The sequence below is a fragment of the Ruditapes philippinarum genome, unplaced genomic scaffold, assembly GCF_026571515.1.
Source record: "Ruditapes philippinarum isolate M1 unplaced genomic scaffold, ASM2657151v2 ctg1613_1_1_1_1, whole genome shotgun sequence".
Lineage (NCBI taxonomy): Eukaryota > Metazoa > Mollusca > Bivalvia > Venerida > Veneridae > Ruditapes > Ruditapes philippinarum.
The window spans coordinates 129-18,312 of NW_026866318.1; the positions used below are offsets into that span (position 1 = coordinate 129).

Below are 18,184 nucleotides of genomic sequence, written 5' to 3' on the forward strand. Positions count from 1 at the left end.
CGACATTCACAATTAAATGGCAAAAACCGTATTCCGTAAATTATTTGTCAAGTGTATCTTCCTGTTTCACATAATTGGAAATGATATTGAATGCATTTTTACATTGTTACAAATTTATAATCAGTGGACCAAAAGTTTATTTTATATTGTTTCTTAAAAAAATAGCATGCTAACAGATTCATTCGCTACCACACCCTATTCTGTAGAGATCCTTCCACATAGACCCCCACGCAACGCAATATCATATTTGTTACCGTAACTCTCTGACTGTGTCCGTTAGTTAGTCAGTTCGTCCGTCCGTTTCCAGTCTGTCCTATATGTACACCTTTAGAAGGCAATTAAGATTTCATAAGGACAATTTTTCTTTTCCAAATGATGAATCCCAGAATGAATCTAAACAAGCACATAAGGTCAGACAATTTCTGCAAAAATTGATATAAATACGTACGGACTTAAAAAAACATTCGGGATGGTGAACAGATATCAAAAAATTATCAATTCGTACAAATTAACAAGTACAAGTACAAATAATTTAAGATATATGTTTAAAAGGTTGCTTTTTTAATTAAGAAGGAAGTATCTCGTAAATAAATACGACAAAGAAGAAGAAGGAGAATGATGATGAAGAAAAGGAGGACAGAAAATTACTCCCCTAAGAACGAACTCAGTTGGCCGCATGAATCACAAAATTGTGATGTTGGGCCTGGGATAAGGTTGTTATATGTTATTTTAATGTTGTAAATCTTATTTGCATTCACTGTCATACAATCGTATGCGATCTATACACGAGTTTGTTTCCGCATATATAAATTGTGATAAATCTTAAACCACAGGATATGACCATTGGATTCAATTGTTTAATAGTTCAATATGTACACATAATTATAGTAACTATTCTATTTTTCATCATTATTTTTGACTGCTATGAGATTCAGTAACTTGAAGATCGGGATGTTCAAGATTTCACGGAAAAGTACTATATATGTTAAAGCAATTGTTTTGCTAAGCAACGAAACTGAAACGAGCTGTTGGCCTTTATTTTACAACATATGGGTGTCATATATAACTACGTTTTCACATTGGAAAGGAGTTTTTTTATGTCTATGGATTATACAGATATATTTTTCAGATCAAAAAGGAATCAACATAATAATAAACTATTTGCGTCATAGAATAGATAAAGGAATTATATACATTTGTTCAGATAAACCATATATAACTATTTAAACATGGCTACGCTAGATTTCTACACATCTTCGTATTTTGATAATAGCTCTGTTGTCCCTTTTAGTCCATCAAATAATGTGGTTCCCATTTATGTGCTTGTCCTAAGCATCGCGAGCTGCTGTCTGTCACTGATCGGAATATTTTGCATTTTTGTATCCTACGTCGCCATTGTTACTATTCGGAACTATATTAGAAAACTTTTAATTTTCTTGACCATAGCTAATCTAATACATGTGCTTGGGATAATAATTGGAATAGTGAGATACATGTTGCTGGAGTTCACCGATGAAATATATCAAAAAGAAAGACAAGTGTGCCTTTTTCAGAGCGTCGTAGTTTCCTTTGCACCATGTAGTTCGTTTTTCTGGACAGTTTTTATCGCCATATATTTTCAAGTGCAAATATTAAGACCCAGCTGGGCTCAAAAACTGTCGAGCAAGCAAGCAACCGTGGCGTATCACGTGGTGTCATGGGGCGTTCCTGGTAAGACAATTTTGAATTATTCTATAAATAGATTTACACGCACATTTTATATTTCGTATCTTTGACGAATCTTTGATTTATAACGAACATTTGCTTTTCCCAATTTAATAAATATATACTTATTTTTAATACGTAGGATTAAAACTATAGCACAAACATCTTTAATATCGTGTATCATAAAATTTACTTCCATTTGTAACAAATCAGCTTCAATAAATTCGTAGCAACAGATTTTCAAGTCTGTCAAACTTTCGAACATTTAACTTGTGCTAATGCATTCATATTTTGTTTTTGTGAGTTTAGTTTAAACACGCTTATTGAAACAAGTTGTTGCAGCTTATATTAATCACTTTCGAATCCGCTTTCTAGAGTCAACCAGTAACATGGCCGTTCCCCAAGTAGGGCTCGAACCCATGATCCCTGGGTTGAGGGGCAGACACTTTAACCACTGTTTTATCTCTAGCATAGCCGACTTGATTGTCTGATATATACGAATTTCTAATCAGTTACAAATTATTTATCATTTAAGGATTAACCTGTCCGTGCTCTGTCTTTGCCCTGTCCTGTTTTTGTTTGGGGTCCGCCTGGGCTCCTTGCCATTGGTTCTTGTTGCTGGGTCATATGGGGGTTGCGTTCATTGAACGCCGCCTTTCCTTGTTGATCTTGTTTATCATATTTTTTTCTGGGAGATACCGTCTTACAATCTTACGTGCTAAATGAGTCGCGTGCTGTGAATGACGTCATTCCACCATCATTTAAAGTTAAACTGCAAAGTCAAACGTCGTTGTACAAAAAGAAAGTAATAACGAAAAAAATAAGTTTGTTTTATTTCTGTGTAAACTGTATTGCGTTATTTGCAAGAAAAATAACGAAGAACGGATTCCCCCCTTACACTGGAATATTCGGACCTGTGTACATATTTTATATGGTAGCAAGGTCAAGCATTGAGACGGGAATTTCCTTCCCTATCTATCTAGCTAGTATTCTTATACTCGGTCTTGTCAATGTTTTTCTATAATTTCTTTACATCTGTAAAATACAAAGTCACATGCATAACTTCGGATGTGTTCAGAAAGATAAATTGCTCCCAGTCAGTTATTATGCGAGTCTACATCAAAATGTTATCATTTCTCTTCTTTTATTCAATAATCAATCATGGCAGCCATTCAAATAATACCAAACCATCGCATAAATGACAATTAAATATGGCTAGCATATTTGTATCTTAAAACTGTCGTGCTAACAATGATGGTAGGAAAAACTGTTGTAGGTAAGTGGAAAAACTTAAGCTTTACGAAAGAGAAAGGGTTACAAAAAGTTACAAATTTTTAGCGGAATTGCCCTTTTGGGGTGTATACAATTATCCGCACTATTTTGAAATCATGGAATTATCAATTCGCGCAGTGCTCTTATGTTTGGTGAGAATCTGGTGTCATTAGTAAAATGTTGTGAAAGATATAGATTAAAATGATGATATATGAAATAAAAACACATATTAATATATAAATAACACATGGGTTTGTGGGTAACAGTAAAAATATCATTCCGAGGAAAATACTGTTACCCGAGGCGTAGCTGAGGGTAACAGTTTTTGTATTTTCTGATCGCAAGATCAGTAAATACATAGCTAACATCCACGGTCTAACACAAATTTTCCTAACAGACCTAACAACGCAAAGTAGTTCTCACTCAGAACTGCTTAAAAACCAGCAATTTAAAATAAAGAATAATTTTTAATGTATGCATTTAACGAATTACAGTGCATTAAAAGTTTAGAGTAGTCAATAGAAATATGAGGTTACAATCACAAATTTCGCGGATGAATATCTTTTTTACCCAATGAAAAATGTTCGGCTATTTCCGTAAAGCTTAATCAATGAAAATGCTATTTTTAGCTATGTCGATTACCGAATACTCCAGAGCGTAGTACACATAAATCTGACTGTCGAGTAGTGGAATATATACATGTCGTACTGTTTTGGCGAGAAGATTTTCGCTAAATTATTTTCATCAGTGTTAAACAACAGGTTTATAGTGAAGAAAATACCTCGAAATTAGTAAGGATTACAAACACGGAATGGAAATTCTCAATTTAGAATTACAATGTATTTGTTATTATTCAAGCTACATATGTATTACTTCACCGTGGTGCAGAGGTAGCGCGATCGTTTAGGGTGTGAGAGGCCCAAGGTTCAAATCCTAGTCGAGGCAACTTTTTTTTGAAGTGTCTTTTTAAGGAAGTAGCCACGATATGCAAGGATAAAGTATGGCTGTCATAAAAAATGAAAATGATTTTTTGATGCAACTCTAGTCATGCAAAATTCCATAATGTATCAATCTCAAACTGTTATAGACGCAGTCGCTGCGTAAGATTAATTATAGTATATAAAAATAAACTTATATAGGAAAATACATACAGATAGTCAGTATGATTTAGATTGCAAAGATCAGAAAATACCACAGAGGTTGCAGCCCTTTGATTTTTACGAGGGATGATATTTTTACTGTTACTCACAAACCCATGTGTTATTTATTTTATTACCCCGAACAAAAATACTGTGGTGATCTGAAATTGTCAACTAAATCTAACTGTAACAAAAATAAATCAAAAGTAACAATAACTAAACTGTCCTTACCTTTTAAGTTTTAAGTGTTCTTTAAGCCTACTTGAGAAGTTTTCTTTTTCTTTTATTCTTTAAGCAAGTGATGATATCTACAAATCATAAACATACAATAAGCAAGGATTTATTTAGAAAACAAAACACTAACCCATTTACACGGTTATGATCTGTGAAATCTGATCCTTCTGTTTCTAGAATATTCTTAGCATGGTTTTTGACAAAATAACGATGATATCCTATGTCTGTCCACCATATCTGTAACGTTTCAATGATTAAATTGTTAAATAATCCTTTGTTGCATACTTTAATCGTCTGCATGATCCATTTTGACACATAATTATTTACATTGCAATTACTTCCGTTGAAAACGGATGTTCACTTTTTGACTATTCAACAAAAAGATATTTTATACGCGAAAAGCACACCAGGGTGCGAACAACTAAATTTTATGAGTGTCATAGTTACTCCAGAGAAGAAATTGATGTCCTATCGGGGTTTAACGTCGAAAATAAAAATGAATCGAGAGAAAAATGGCGGCCATTTTATTTCATTTTATTTAGAAAATAGACCACGAGACCAGATTTTACACTGTTAAAAAATACTGTTTATTTGTAACAGTACAACATTCTTAGTCACGTGGTACACTTGCATTAACAGTAAAAATAACTCTCAGAGGCCTATGGGAAATTAGCATTACGAAAAAAAGTGAGGGGTAATAATACTTATTGTTAATATTATACCTTATATTAAATATGTTCCTTATTTATTTTATTCATATAAGAATCAGCGAGCCCAATCACAACTTTTCGACCCTTTCAGTAAGTCTTCGGATAAGGACCTCGAACACAATAGTATGAATACACAGAACGGATACGGTATTTCGGTCTAACCTACGCTAAGAAACTAAACATGTAACCAAATAGTAATTTATTGCTTGGACTTGTTGACAAGTTTATTTACAATATATCAAGTAAAAGTTCACGTAAAATAAGTAAATTTATAGATACAAAAGCAAACAATACATTATTTATATATTTATTATTATATACATGTATATGGTTGTAGAAACCGCAATACAAAATGCCAATCTATTGACAATGAGTCGGATTTGTTTAAAATGGTACATCAGTGGGCATATTCAAATTAACAAGAGCTGTCACCCAAGTGACTAATGCCCCCGAAAATGATTCTTATGCATTCAGGTATAATGAAAAGAACAGAGAATGAAAGAAACTCATTGCTGAATATTGTTCTTGGTATTATTGTACATGTAATCTCTAATTGCGATAGCATGAACCTTCAAAATAGAAGTGTGATCTTGACCTTTGAAGAAGGAACGTGGTTCCTGGACGCGACAAAATGTTGTTATGAGATAGACATTTGTGCCAAATTATTTCAAAATTCCTAAATGCATGACAAAATTACAGTCTGGACATGATTGTTGTGTAAGTGGGGACACACAGACAGACGGACATGAGCCTTAACCGCAATACATTGTCTTGATGTGGTAGACATTTGTACCAAGTTATTTTAAAATCCTTCCATGCATGACAAAGTTACAGTCCAGACATGAATGTGTATCTTCAAACTCTTCTCGAGAGAATGAGTGCCTTCAAACTATAAGTGTGACGTTGACCTTGAAGGTAGAGACATGGCTCTTTGTCGCGACACATCGTCTTGATGTGGTAGACAATTATGCCTAGTTATTTTAAAATCCTTTGATGCATGATAAAGTTACAGCCCGGACACGAATGTGTGTACCTATAAACTCTAATTGTGATAAAGTGAACTTTAAAATGGTAGTGTGACCTTGACTTTTGAGGTAGGGACGTGATTATTGAACGCACCATTGTCTTGATGTTGTAGACCTTATGCCAAGTTATTTTAAAATCCGTCCATGAATGGCAAAGATACAGCCCGGACACGATTGTGTGTACCTATTAATTCTAATTGTGAAAATGTGAAACTTCAAAATGATAGTGTGACCTTGACCTTTGAGGTAGAGACGTAATTCTTAGACACGACACATTGTCTTAATGTGGTAGACACTTATGTCTAAGTGTTTTAAAATCATGCAATGCATGACAAAGTTACAGTCCGAACACGAATGTGTGTACCTATTTCTTCTAATTGCGATAATTAGAAACTTCAAAATGATAGTGATACCTTGACCTTTGAGACGTAATTCTTGGACGCGACACATCGTCTTAATGTGGTAGACATTTATGCCTAGTTATTTTGAAATCATTCAATGCATGACAAAGTTACAGTGACCGCCTTGGAGAGCACTGTCGCGTTTTTGTCCGACCGCGTGTAGCCGCGAGGGTTTTATTACAATTTGCGTAATACCAACAGTCTTCAGTACATTTTACAAAAAAAAAGATTGTTATTAAAGCAATATGATTTCCGTCCTCGTTGAAGTTTTACCTTTATGTCCAAGTAATGCATGGTATACTGTAAGAAATAGCATACAGTTCTTTGTACCTCATAGTATTATAGTGACCTCTCAGACAGCGCAAAACATTAAACATACCTTACCCAAATATTTCCGGGCTAACTGATTTGTCACTTTAATTCTATGAGGTCCTAAGTGAGGTATACAATGTACTATTTATTAAAAGTAAGATATGTCTTTAAATTTTTAACAGATTTATTTGGGTACATACTTGTATTTTATAGGATTAACCTGTATTCTTGCGCTGTACTTTAAAGTATTTGGAGACACAGAGGATATTTTTACGGGACCTTGGTGCTGGATAAAGACAAATCCAGAGAGGAAGACTGCTATACTGTGGATGATTTTGACAGTAAAGGGATGGGAACTACTTTCGTATCTAGTTCTGGCGGAAGTTCTTGTATTTGTTGTTTATAAAACGTCTATATTACCTGTAAGTATAAAACAATCAATCTATATTACCTGTAAGTATAAAACAATCAAGTCTCTGAGAGATGTTTTTAACAGAGGAATGTTAATAACTTTAGAAGCCGGTGCTAGAAGGGGGGGGGGCGTGAACGATAACTTGCATTTTCCAGCATTTGCATTTTTTCAAACTATCCGAGCCTGCAACATTTTTGATTTTGTCGTTCCGAGCTTTCTTTATGGATTCTTTACTTATATTTATTTTAGTATACTATTGAAAGCCTGAAGCAATGCCCGGAGCAAGATTTGGACTACAATGCAAAAGTTTGAAAAAAAGGGACGGAGGTCATTAAGCATAAGTTTTATAGACAGAAACTTTTTATACAAGATACCATTTGGGCTTAAGTGTTGAATTCTCTTTTACGTAACGAACATAAACTGATATCTTTATTATGACTAATGTATTCAAACTTCATTCATAATGTGTTTAGGAATAACTCTTGCAACTTCACTGGCTTAATAATATCGACAATGTAAAATACACTTTTAAAAAATAACCAGAAATCTGACTAACATCTTCCTTAGTAGAAATGATGAACATGTCGTAGTCAGGCCAACTTACCCCTTATATACCGTCATGATAACACATTATTATTCTTTGGTTCACAAAAAAACACCGACGACGACAACAACAGCAGCAACAACAACAACAACAACACCAACAACAACAACAACAACGGTAGCAACAGCAGCAGCAGCATAAATCTTCATATAGATATGATAAATTTAGATTTTTAGAGAGTTTGAATGCTCTAACATAGTATATATTCGATTATAATGGTATAATATACGCCATATTATAAGAATTATGTTTGGCTTAAAAGATTCTTGCAATTTGCACATGCATGTTTAAAAATCAGGTATTTTTTTACCTTACAGAGATGTCTCCGACGGCGTGGCGGACAGTATTTGGAAATACACGACTCGAATGTGCAAACATCTACAGGACTTAGACGAGGGGATAAAAATTTTGTGTTTATTTGGCTCATATTCTATGTACTACGTTTCGCAGGAACATTTCGTTTTCTTCTGCACGTTACGTATGGACCCTTACATGGTAAAACAAAAGTGTTTAAGTTTACGCATTATAAACATGAGATCAAGAAAAATATTAATTTCAATTACAGAATAGATTAGGATGTTACGGTAAACACCATCAGCTTTTCTAAAGTTAAAATATGTTATTTTAGATAAATCTATTCATATAATTGTCAAATCTAAAGAATTAAGGTGGCAAAAATGAAATTTCCCAACGAAACAATAGGGAAACCCCTCAATACCTCTAATCTACCGGTCTACTCTCTATATCTAAATTAGTTAAGTGGAGTTCCCAGATCTTCTATTTTTAGAAACGAAAGTCACTGACGCGCGGAACGCTGTTATGATGGAGGCTTATCAATGATATGATGCACTTTTCCGAGATAAAATCACAGAAATACTTAGTTTGAAACAGAACATAGAATTGGTTTTCCAACATTAAATAAAATCAAATCTGAAGGCTGCTTTAATATTGACTTATATTACAAGTCTAACACAACGATATGACACAAGTCTGATATTTCTGAGGCAAAATGAGTGAAAGTCTTAATATATATTAAATGTATGGTGTTTTCATCACATGATATTATAAAGTGAGACACTGTATATTTTAGTAAATCTGGCTATTTCTGCACTATGTACTGTTAATACGTTTACTGTTACATTATTGTTTAATAAATGAGCCGAGTCACGACAAAACCAACATAATTTGTTTGCGACCAGCATGGATCCAGACCAGGCTGCGCATCCGCGCAGTCTGATCAGGATCCATGCTGTTCGAATACAAAACCTATAACAAGAAGAGAAACTGATAGCGAACAGCATGGATCCTGATCAGACTGCGCGGATTATGTTGGTTTTGACGTGACACGGCTCAAATGTTCCTTTCATGATATGGATCTTAGGTATGAACAAAATTCGGTCACCTATTTTTATTACTTTGTTAAATGAATTTTTTGTGAACGCGGCGTATCATTTTGCAAGTATCTTCATTATGCATCAATGAATTGTATCCCAACCCTGGGGAATAACGGGGACATTCAACATTTATATATATATTATCAACATATACATGGACACGCAAATGTACAAAGTGTACGTTAATTGTATTTCACACTGCAAGTTGGTTACACCCAAAACTTTCGGTTAGCAAACCACTTCCCGTCTCTCTCATCGGTACATTGGCAGATTTTAGCTAAAATATTGGCTTATTTTACAACCTAACACGGCACGAGTATTGGGCTGTTGTAACAACTAGCTAATGCATTATTGAGAACAATTCTATTCAATTTGTCAATCTTGCACCGATATTTTGTTTGTAAATTAAAGTACATGTACTGTAACATTGTTGTCTCTTTATTGCAGAACAAATGAGAATTACAGACAGAGTGATGTTGGCTTGGCAAGCGTTTGGCGATACTGCACAAGCGTTCGTCAACTTTATTTGTCTTTGTGTATTTGACAGAGTAATCAGACAACATTATTGCAGTCGTCTGTCAAGAAACGACAGAAATGATCAAATGGCTAATAACGGAGGAGAGCAAGGCATAAATATGTGATGACGTAACAATTGTCATGCACGTGACTAAAGATGAAACAAAAGGTGCATAAATAAGTGACGAAACGCAAGTTTTGTGAAACATAACATATGACATGTATGAATTATATTAACTATCACATCCACGTACAGTAATGAATGTATGTTTAAACGTTGTCATTCAGAGGAAAACAAGTTTTGACCGATTGACAAAGTTACATCAATATAATATTACATGACTTGTATAATAATGTGAAGCTATTAACCATTACCTTCCAGGCATCATTAATCGCTGCCACGGGCAAGCCTACAAATCCGTTCAGTGTAGGTAGGCTGACTAGGTTCTATACTATTTGGTAGATGTTTGTTTTTCAATTTTGATATTAAATCCCTTACACTTTCAATGGACCGTTCCAAAATCTAAAACAGAGCAAATCCATAGCACAAAATTTGAATGTAAGTGATTAATATTTTGTTACTGTTAATACGTTAACAGAATGCAATTATATTGTCATTGGTTGAAATTTTCAAGTCATTATTTCATTATTTTTGTATGATATTCTTATTGCTTTGATGAAAGAAATAGAAAATATTTGTTTGATTCGCATGTAAGATCAAAATATTTTTCACAGAGTGAACACATGATGGAATAATTTCACAAGTGGCGTATGAGTGAATATGTAAAAGAGCTGGTGTTAACGAGTGACATATATTTTGATCTAACATACAAATCAAAAATATTTTCTTTTTATATCCTGCTTTTAAAGTATTTTTTTTACTTTTACGTCATTTTTTTGGCTTGCCCTCTCACTCATAACGTCATCAAATCAATACGTCACATTGTTCTTATTGAAAAATAATTTTTATTATAAAAAATGATATATATGCAGATATTAACGTGCCTTTTGTAATAAAGCATATTTTACCCATGACGGAGTGCATGTCGCAGTATTTCGACTTATTTAATAATCAGCATTCAGATATGTGTCCGAATTCTGTGAAAATTATATTGTGATAATTCACTGTGACATTACCGCAATATAGTTTCGTTCTTCACTGAAAACATGTAATAATTCATCCGCGCCATGACAAAACCAACATAATGCATTTGCAACCAGCATGGATCCAGACCAGCCTGCGCATCCGCGCAGTCTGATCAGGGCTTACAATACCTATTACAAGTAGATAAACTGATAGCGAACAGCATGGATCCTAGATGTGCAGGCTGGTCTGGATCCATGCTGGTCGCAAACTCACTATGTTGGTTTTATCATGGCGCGGCTCAAATATCTATATGATGTGCATGCTTTTCATTTCGAGTTATAGCTTAAGTATGGAAAATTATATGACCTAGATATGTAAAAGAGCACAAAAAGTAAATGATAACATTTATGTAAGTTATTTTTTAAATATCATTTGTTATATTCACAATAAAAATATCGGCTGTTGACGAAATATTTCTTATCATAGTTTTGTTAATGTTTGTTTGTTTGTTTGTTTCATTTTACGCCTTTTCCCAACAGTATTTCAGCCATATAGGCGGGTAGTTCCCTAACCATCGTTCCTGAAGAGTTACACTCTCATCTGCGCTTATCTACAAAAGCATCTCCCGGGGTTCGAAACCACGCCAAAGAGGTAACTGGATTAGAAGTCATCGACTCTAACCCCTCGACCACGGAGGCGGTACTTGTCAATGTTTAATCACAACACGCGCGTTTAACTCGACTGTGATTTAAGACGACTGTGGTTAAAGTGAATGGACATCTTTCCGTATCAATTATTATTATCACAATGCTATTATGTTTGAATACTCGAACCACTTAAACTAACCGGAAACAGATACTGTACAGCCAGTATAGAACCGTGCAGTCAGCCATTACGTATAATGTTGATTGATCTATGTTTTATCATTAAAAAATTATCAAAATACCTAAAACTTAAAAGAACTATTTCATATTATATGCAAAACGAGGCAAAATCCATAATATTTAAAATTCAACAGGTTATGTATTGATCCATTATCTCATGGTTATCTAGGTTTATCATACAGTTTATCATTCAGTGTACGCATTGTTATTAATCCGTATTACAATTATTCCCTATGACTTGTATTATTCATACTATTTGAAAGTTTAAAGGGACTTCACCAAGGATAGGATTTGTTCACATGACTGGACTGAAAATATTCTTCTCGAGATTGTTGTACTGTCAATTAAGATACCTGTATAAACTGGACCAACAACTTGTGTGCAAAATTTTGATCATTCCCCGCTCACTTCGGTTATTCCAGAATAATCAGTTTGATTTTTCAAATTTACCCCCTTCAAGCTGAAATAGTTATCTTTTCAATTTGATTTTGGCCACATAGTTCTTTAACATCTCTTACAATTTTCATATAATTATATCGTGTCCCATTTGATTTATGTACAAATTTCAATTATATTTTCCAGGAGTTTTGACCCCAGTAATTTCCCCTTTAATAGTATTGTCATAAATACACAAGAAATAAAAACCCGTTTAAATTATTGTTTAAAAATCAATTGAAACATAAATAATGAATGGCAAAATTTCGGAAATTTTAATCGACGTACATACAGTGATACTGACGCACGTATGTAATTGATAATAACGATAAGACGAACATAATTTAAACTAATACAAATATGTATTTAAACTACATGTAGTGATAATTTACCCTAGCTATGTGTGTTATGTGTTCATACGTATTTATTGAGGTAAAAAGGATAAGTTGTTTTCCATTATTTGAATAATGTATAATTATGAATAGTAACAAAAGTTTGGATAAATAGATCTAATTAGTTTTTACTTATAATTTGTGTGACAAAGTGCATATATATATATTGATTGTCTTCGGGATAATGAAAATTAAAAATACAAACACTGCGTTTTGATAAATATAAATCAGAAAGTGAATTTAATCAGCAAATGAGTTTGGTTTTACGGAATATCAACAGAGAAAGCCGATAAATCTCAGAAATATATCAATTTGAAATGGCTGAAGTTTAGATGTCTTAAAAGGAAGGACGAACAGACGGTTAGAGTGATACGATATCAACGCTTATTGTGACATATTTACGTTACCAATTATTTTATAACACAAAGCTTCAAGAAAAGATACATCAAACATCAAGTTAACAGTAACAGTGGAAATAAATTCTTCTGGAGTCTTTATTTCGCAACATAAGTGAACATTATAAAACGCGCTAGAAAATATGGAGACGTCTTACGTCAGTACAACGTCTACGTATAACAACGTTACGACAGCGACAAAAAGTCCCATAAATCATGTGCCAATTTTCGTTCTTGTTGTTACCATTTTAAGTTGTTTGCTGTCTTTGATTGGAATAATATGCATATTTGTATCTTATTATGCCATCGCTTCCGTCCGGAATTATATCCGAAAACTATTACTGTGTTTGACCATTGCCAATTTGCTGGATGTAGTTGGTATAATCATTGGCTTAGCAAGATACATACTTCTGGAATACAGAGATAAAAGCAATGAGCATGAACAAGAAAGTTGCACCCTTCAAAGTTTTATAACATCATTTGCCCCTTGCAGTTCTTTTTTCTGGACTGTTTTAATAGCGGTTTATATTCAGGTCCAGGTACTGAAACCGAGATGGGTTGATAACATGTCTAACAAGCGTGCAACCGTTATGTATCATGTGATGTCATGGGGTATACCAGGTAATTTTTTTTACCTTACTTTTAGTTCTATAATGGATTGGATTATGCGCCTTGCAATAAAAACTGTATAAAATGTAATATGCATGGAATAGCACCTCATAAAAAACAAACAAAAACAATCCCCAAACAATCCCGACCCCTCAAAAACAATAACCACCCCTTCATCCCAACCTCCTCCCCCTTAAACGAAGGACAACAAGAACAAGAAAAAAAAGACAACAACAATACATGCATATGAAATTTAATAATGAATTTATACCCCTAATAATGATGGTACTGCTGCTGCTGATGATGATGGAGATAATAACGATGATGATAATGATGATGATAATTAGTTAAAGGCCCCATTATGCCTCAGAAATGCTTCCAGTTTCATTTCTCAAAAGAAATTTTTTATTTTTGGTTTCTTTTTACATTTCCAAAGAAAAAGGATAAATACTCATAAAGATCAACTTTATTTTTCACTAATTTTTCTTTTTTTTTGGCAATGGTTATAATCAAGTGAATGAATATTTTGTATGAAAGTCATACATTTTGCTACCTTTACAACACATTACTGCACATTGAGCACAACGTACTTGAGTTGTTAAACGTATAATATGCACTTAATCCATTATAAAAACATTAAAAAAGCAGATCATTAAACGCACATTTGACATTTCTTAAGAATCAAAAAAGTTTTATTTGTATTTCTAAGGTGCTGTGTGCCTTTAAAGAGAATATGTCAGTTGTGGAGTGTGGTGTGAATTTTTAAATCAACTCATATAAACCTTACATATGATACATGTAACCAACAAAATTCATTACAGATGTTATATCAGTTCTCAAATCTAATCTTCATCAAATTAACATGATACTTGTAACATTGTAGCACACTATCAAATTTGTATGGTGGCATATTTCTGCCACCAGATAACCGGATAACTAACTAGTCAATGAAGAGGTTAACTTGTTACGTAACTAGTTAATCTGATACATAACTAGTTAATTAAGAGGTTAACTAATTACGTAACTAGTTAACCTGGTAACTAACTAGTTAATTAAGAGGTGAACTTGTTACGTAACTAGTTAACCTGGTACCTAACTAGTTAATTAAGAGGTTAACTAATTACGTAACTAGTTAACCTGGTACCTAACTAGTTAATTTAAGAGGTTAACTAGTTACTCAACTAGTTAACCTGATAAGTAACTAGTTAATTAAGAGGTTAACTAGTTACGTAACTAGTTAACCTCTTAATTAACTAGTTAGTTATATGGTTATCTGGTGGCAGAAATATGCCACCATACATTTGGTTTATTTATCGGTCACCTTTGACTTCAAATTTAGGTAAAACTTAATATATCACTGCCATAAGATATGTATAGTTGAACTACAATTTTTTGTTAAGGTAACTGACAAGGTTACCAAAAACAGGAAATGATAATATTAAGTAACTTCCACCAGTTTTAAATCATATATAGTAAAAATATTTAAAGTTAAATATTTTGATAATTCGCTTCTGTTAGATCTCTTAGTAGTATGATGTGGAATTGCTGGCACATTTGACAAGTTCAAAGGTACAAAAATATAATTAACCTTACTCCCTTCATTACACATTACAAAATATATCGGCTCGTAAATTTTTGGTAAACTTCGTTTAATTTAATTGTGTATTATGCATCTATTAAATGGCAAAGACCGCCTCCGTGGTCGAGGGGTTAGAGTCGATGACTTCTAATCCAGTTACCTCTCTGGCGTGGGTTCGATCCCCGGGAGATGCTTTGGTAGTTTAGCGCGGAGGAAGGTAGTCTAGTACTGGTGTAACTCTCCAGGAACGATGGTTAGGAAACTACCCGCCTATATGACTGAAATACTGTTGAAAAAGGCGTAAAATGAAGCAAACAAACAAACAAACAAATTAAATGGCAATGACTTGAAAGTAGGCCTATCATTTATTGCTCTGACAAAACCGCACAGAGCTTATTGCTTATTTGATATGTCTAGAACTCGGAAACTTACGAATTGCACCTTGATGATAAATGTGTTATCTGAAAGAGTAAATGTTTGTAACAACATAGTTATGATGACTCTATTTTCATGAAGGTATCACATGTGTAGTTGGTTTGTACTATAACGTATTTGGTGACACCGACGACATATTCACAGGACCTTGGTGTTGGATTAAGACAAACTCAAACTTACCGAGAAAAACGGCCATACTCTGGATGTTTCTGACAGTGAAAGGATGGGAAATTCTATCCTATATCATCTTAGCCGAAGTGCTGGTTTATGTCGTTTATAAAAAGTATATATTACCCGTAAGTATAAGAAAAGTTTGATTATTTTCTAGGATAAATGTATGTTACTTTCCTACAGGATAACATAAATGATTACCTGCAAATCGTTGGCGTTTCTTCGTACCAGACATAAACGCCAAACCATCATAAGCAATTTAATTTTTATATTTCTCCTGAGCTCCTTGCCGCTAGTTCTTGTTGGGTCATGTGGGGGTTGCGTTCATTGAACGCCGCCTTTTCTTGTTGATCTTGTGTATCATATTTTGTACAGATCTCTATGTTCTAAAGTCTGCTTCAGTGGCATATACATACTTACCCATTAGAAATATGTAAATAAAGATTTAATGTAAATTAATTATATTTTACAAAAGGGTATTTTAACACGTTATAGAGTCAAAGAAGGGATTTATGTTGTACATTAATTAACCTTGACAAGCTTTCTCAAGTCTTTATCAAGACTTTCTCGCCAATTGTCAATAAATATTATACTTAAATATAATATATTTATCATTAATTATGTGTCATGACACTATTAATTGGAGAAAAATGTCGGACTCTGTGCCACAGGGTGGGAAAAACTGTGCCTGGCCGCTACTCGAATCCAGGATCCTCGGAAAACCGCACCTCGGCTTTACCGACTGAGCTATCGGGCCGCTTAGACAATTTCTCCTCTAAATAGTAAACAGTTCTGAACCGTGACATATGAAACATACAAAGTACTTTCTGGTTTGAATATATTTAACAGACATGCATGAAGAAAAGACGGACACCGTTTGCCGAGTTATTCGGACAGAGTACACAAGTAAATGTGTCCAAAGGTCTACGACCGGAAGATAAGAATTTTGTATATGTCTGGCTCATATTCTATGTTCTTCGTTTTGGAGGAACCTTCCGATTCTTGATGCATATAATCAAAGAACCAACAGGTACATTTGTTATTACATAAAAATCCAAAAAACACATCATATGTGTATATCAAACTATACTAAACTTATAATTTACTACAATTTATTCGAACAATTGATAACAGGTTCATATACATGTATTATATATTAAGTTTCAATAACAGATAAATGTGTACCGTATTAACGAAAAAGTCTTAAAAATCCAAAAGTTTAAGTCTACTTTTTACCCTATATATATTGTGATTACCAAAAGTGTTGGACCTATTCCAGATGGCGTTATGACAATTACAGACAGAGCTATGATGGTATGGCAAGCGTTTGGTGACACGGCACAAGCGTTCGGAAACTTTATTTTCCTTTGTGTTTTTGACAAATCTATCAGACAACATTACTGTGGCAATAATATAAACAATGTAAGCGATGACCACGTGGCGGCCAGAAGAGAGGATTATGTAAACAGTGGTTTTACTTCAACAGAATCATTGCAAGCATAACGGCAGACATGTTTTATCATACAATTTCATGTCTTTCATGGCCCTTTATTACAACGATTTCATGTCGAATATTAAGTGTATTTAAAGAAAACAATCGTGAAATGCTGTATCATACTTTAAACTAATCTAAAAAGGACTGTTACTTTCACACTTTTGTGCTTTATAACTGTTATCTACGTTGCCGAGTTTGTCATTATTCAAATTACTGCACAGTTAATGCCTATCCTGCAGTTAAAAATGTATATAATTGTCCATTTTGGCATTTTAGGCGCAGTTGACTGTTACTGAACGATATTCTTTTATTTCATTTTTTTCTTATGAATTAGCAGATATTGATTACAGTTTATTTTTGAAAAATTTTACTGTCACAGTTTCGTGAGTATCTTACATTTTAAATATATTTTGAAGCATGCACTCTCACAATAACATGAAAATGTTAACATATAAATTCATTGACACCTTTTACAACAGTGTGTGTCTGTATTTCGTACAAGGGTGAAAAGAGAAAAAATAATCCCTAAAGAAAGTCAAAGTCCAAAACAACAAATTTGAAAATGTTGCAGGATCGGTTTGATAAAGGATGTTTAAGAACCGTATTAAGATGTACAAGGCACCGTCCGCGCCCCAAGAAGACAGCTCTTTCTATGTAATATGTTGTAGTATGATTGTGTTGCAAGCTATAAGCTTAAAGACACACTCTCGAACTCGATCCTAACATCAACCAGTACTAAGCAATGAGAGTAAAGTTTCTTGCTCAAGGTTAAAACGGCTTGTCATAGCAATTCGCTCAGCCACCGTGAACTGTGATAGCAATCTAATGTCTTGAATGTTTTTATGTCTATACAATGTGAAATCATAATATAGTAAGACAGTAAACCCAATATACTTCAACTATATCTAAATGTATGACAATTATTGGGAAAAATGAAAACTTAAAACACGAAATATAATACAAAAGCAGGATGACATTG

The 18,184-nt window shown here is 33.6% G+C and overlaps 2 protein-coding genes across 2 annotated transcripts; both read left to right on the forward strand.

Moving 5' to 3' along the window:
- Positions 1–952: 952 nt before the first annotated feature.
- LOC132732114 (G-protein coupled receptor 157-like) lies at positions 953–11,275 on the forward strand. The gene is made up of 4 exons (XM_060718477.1): positions 953–1,710; positions 7,011–7,219; positions 8,131–8,308; positions 9,655–11,275. Exons 1-4 carry the CDS (start codon positions 1,230–1,232, stop codon positions 9,846–9,848), a joined length of 1,062 nt encoding a protein of 353 aa, XP_060574460.1. The 5' UTR covers positions 953–1,229; the 3' UTR covers positions 9,849–11,275.
- Positions 11,276–12,536: 1,261 nt separating this feature from the next.
- On the forward strand, positions 12,537–18,184 carry LOC132732112 (G-protein coupled receptor 157-like). The gene is made up of 4 exons (XM_060718474.1): positions 12,537–13,537; positions 15,621–15,835; positions 16,560–16,740; positions 16,990–18,184. Exons 1-4 carry the CDS (start codon positions 13,060–13,062, stop codon positions 17,211–17,213), a joined length of 1,098 nt encoding a protein of 365 aa, XP_060574457.1. The 5' UTR covers positions 12,537–13,059; the 3' UTR covers positions 17,214–18,184.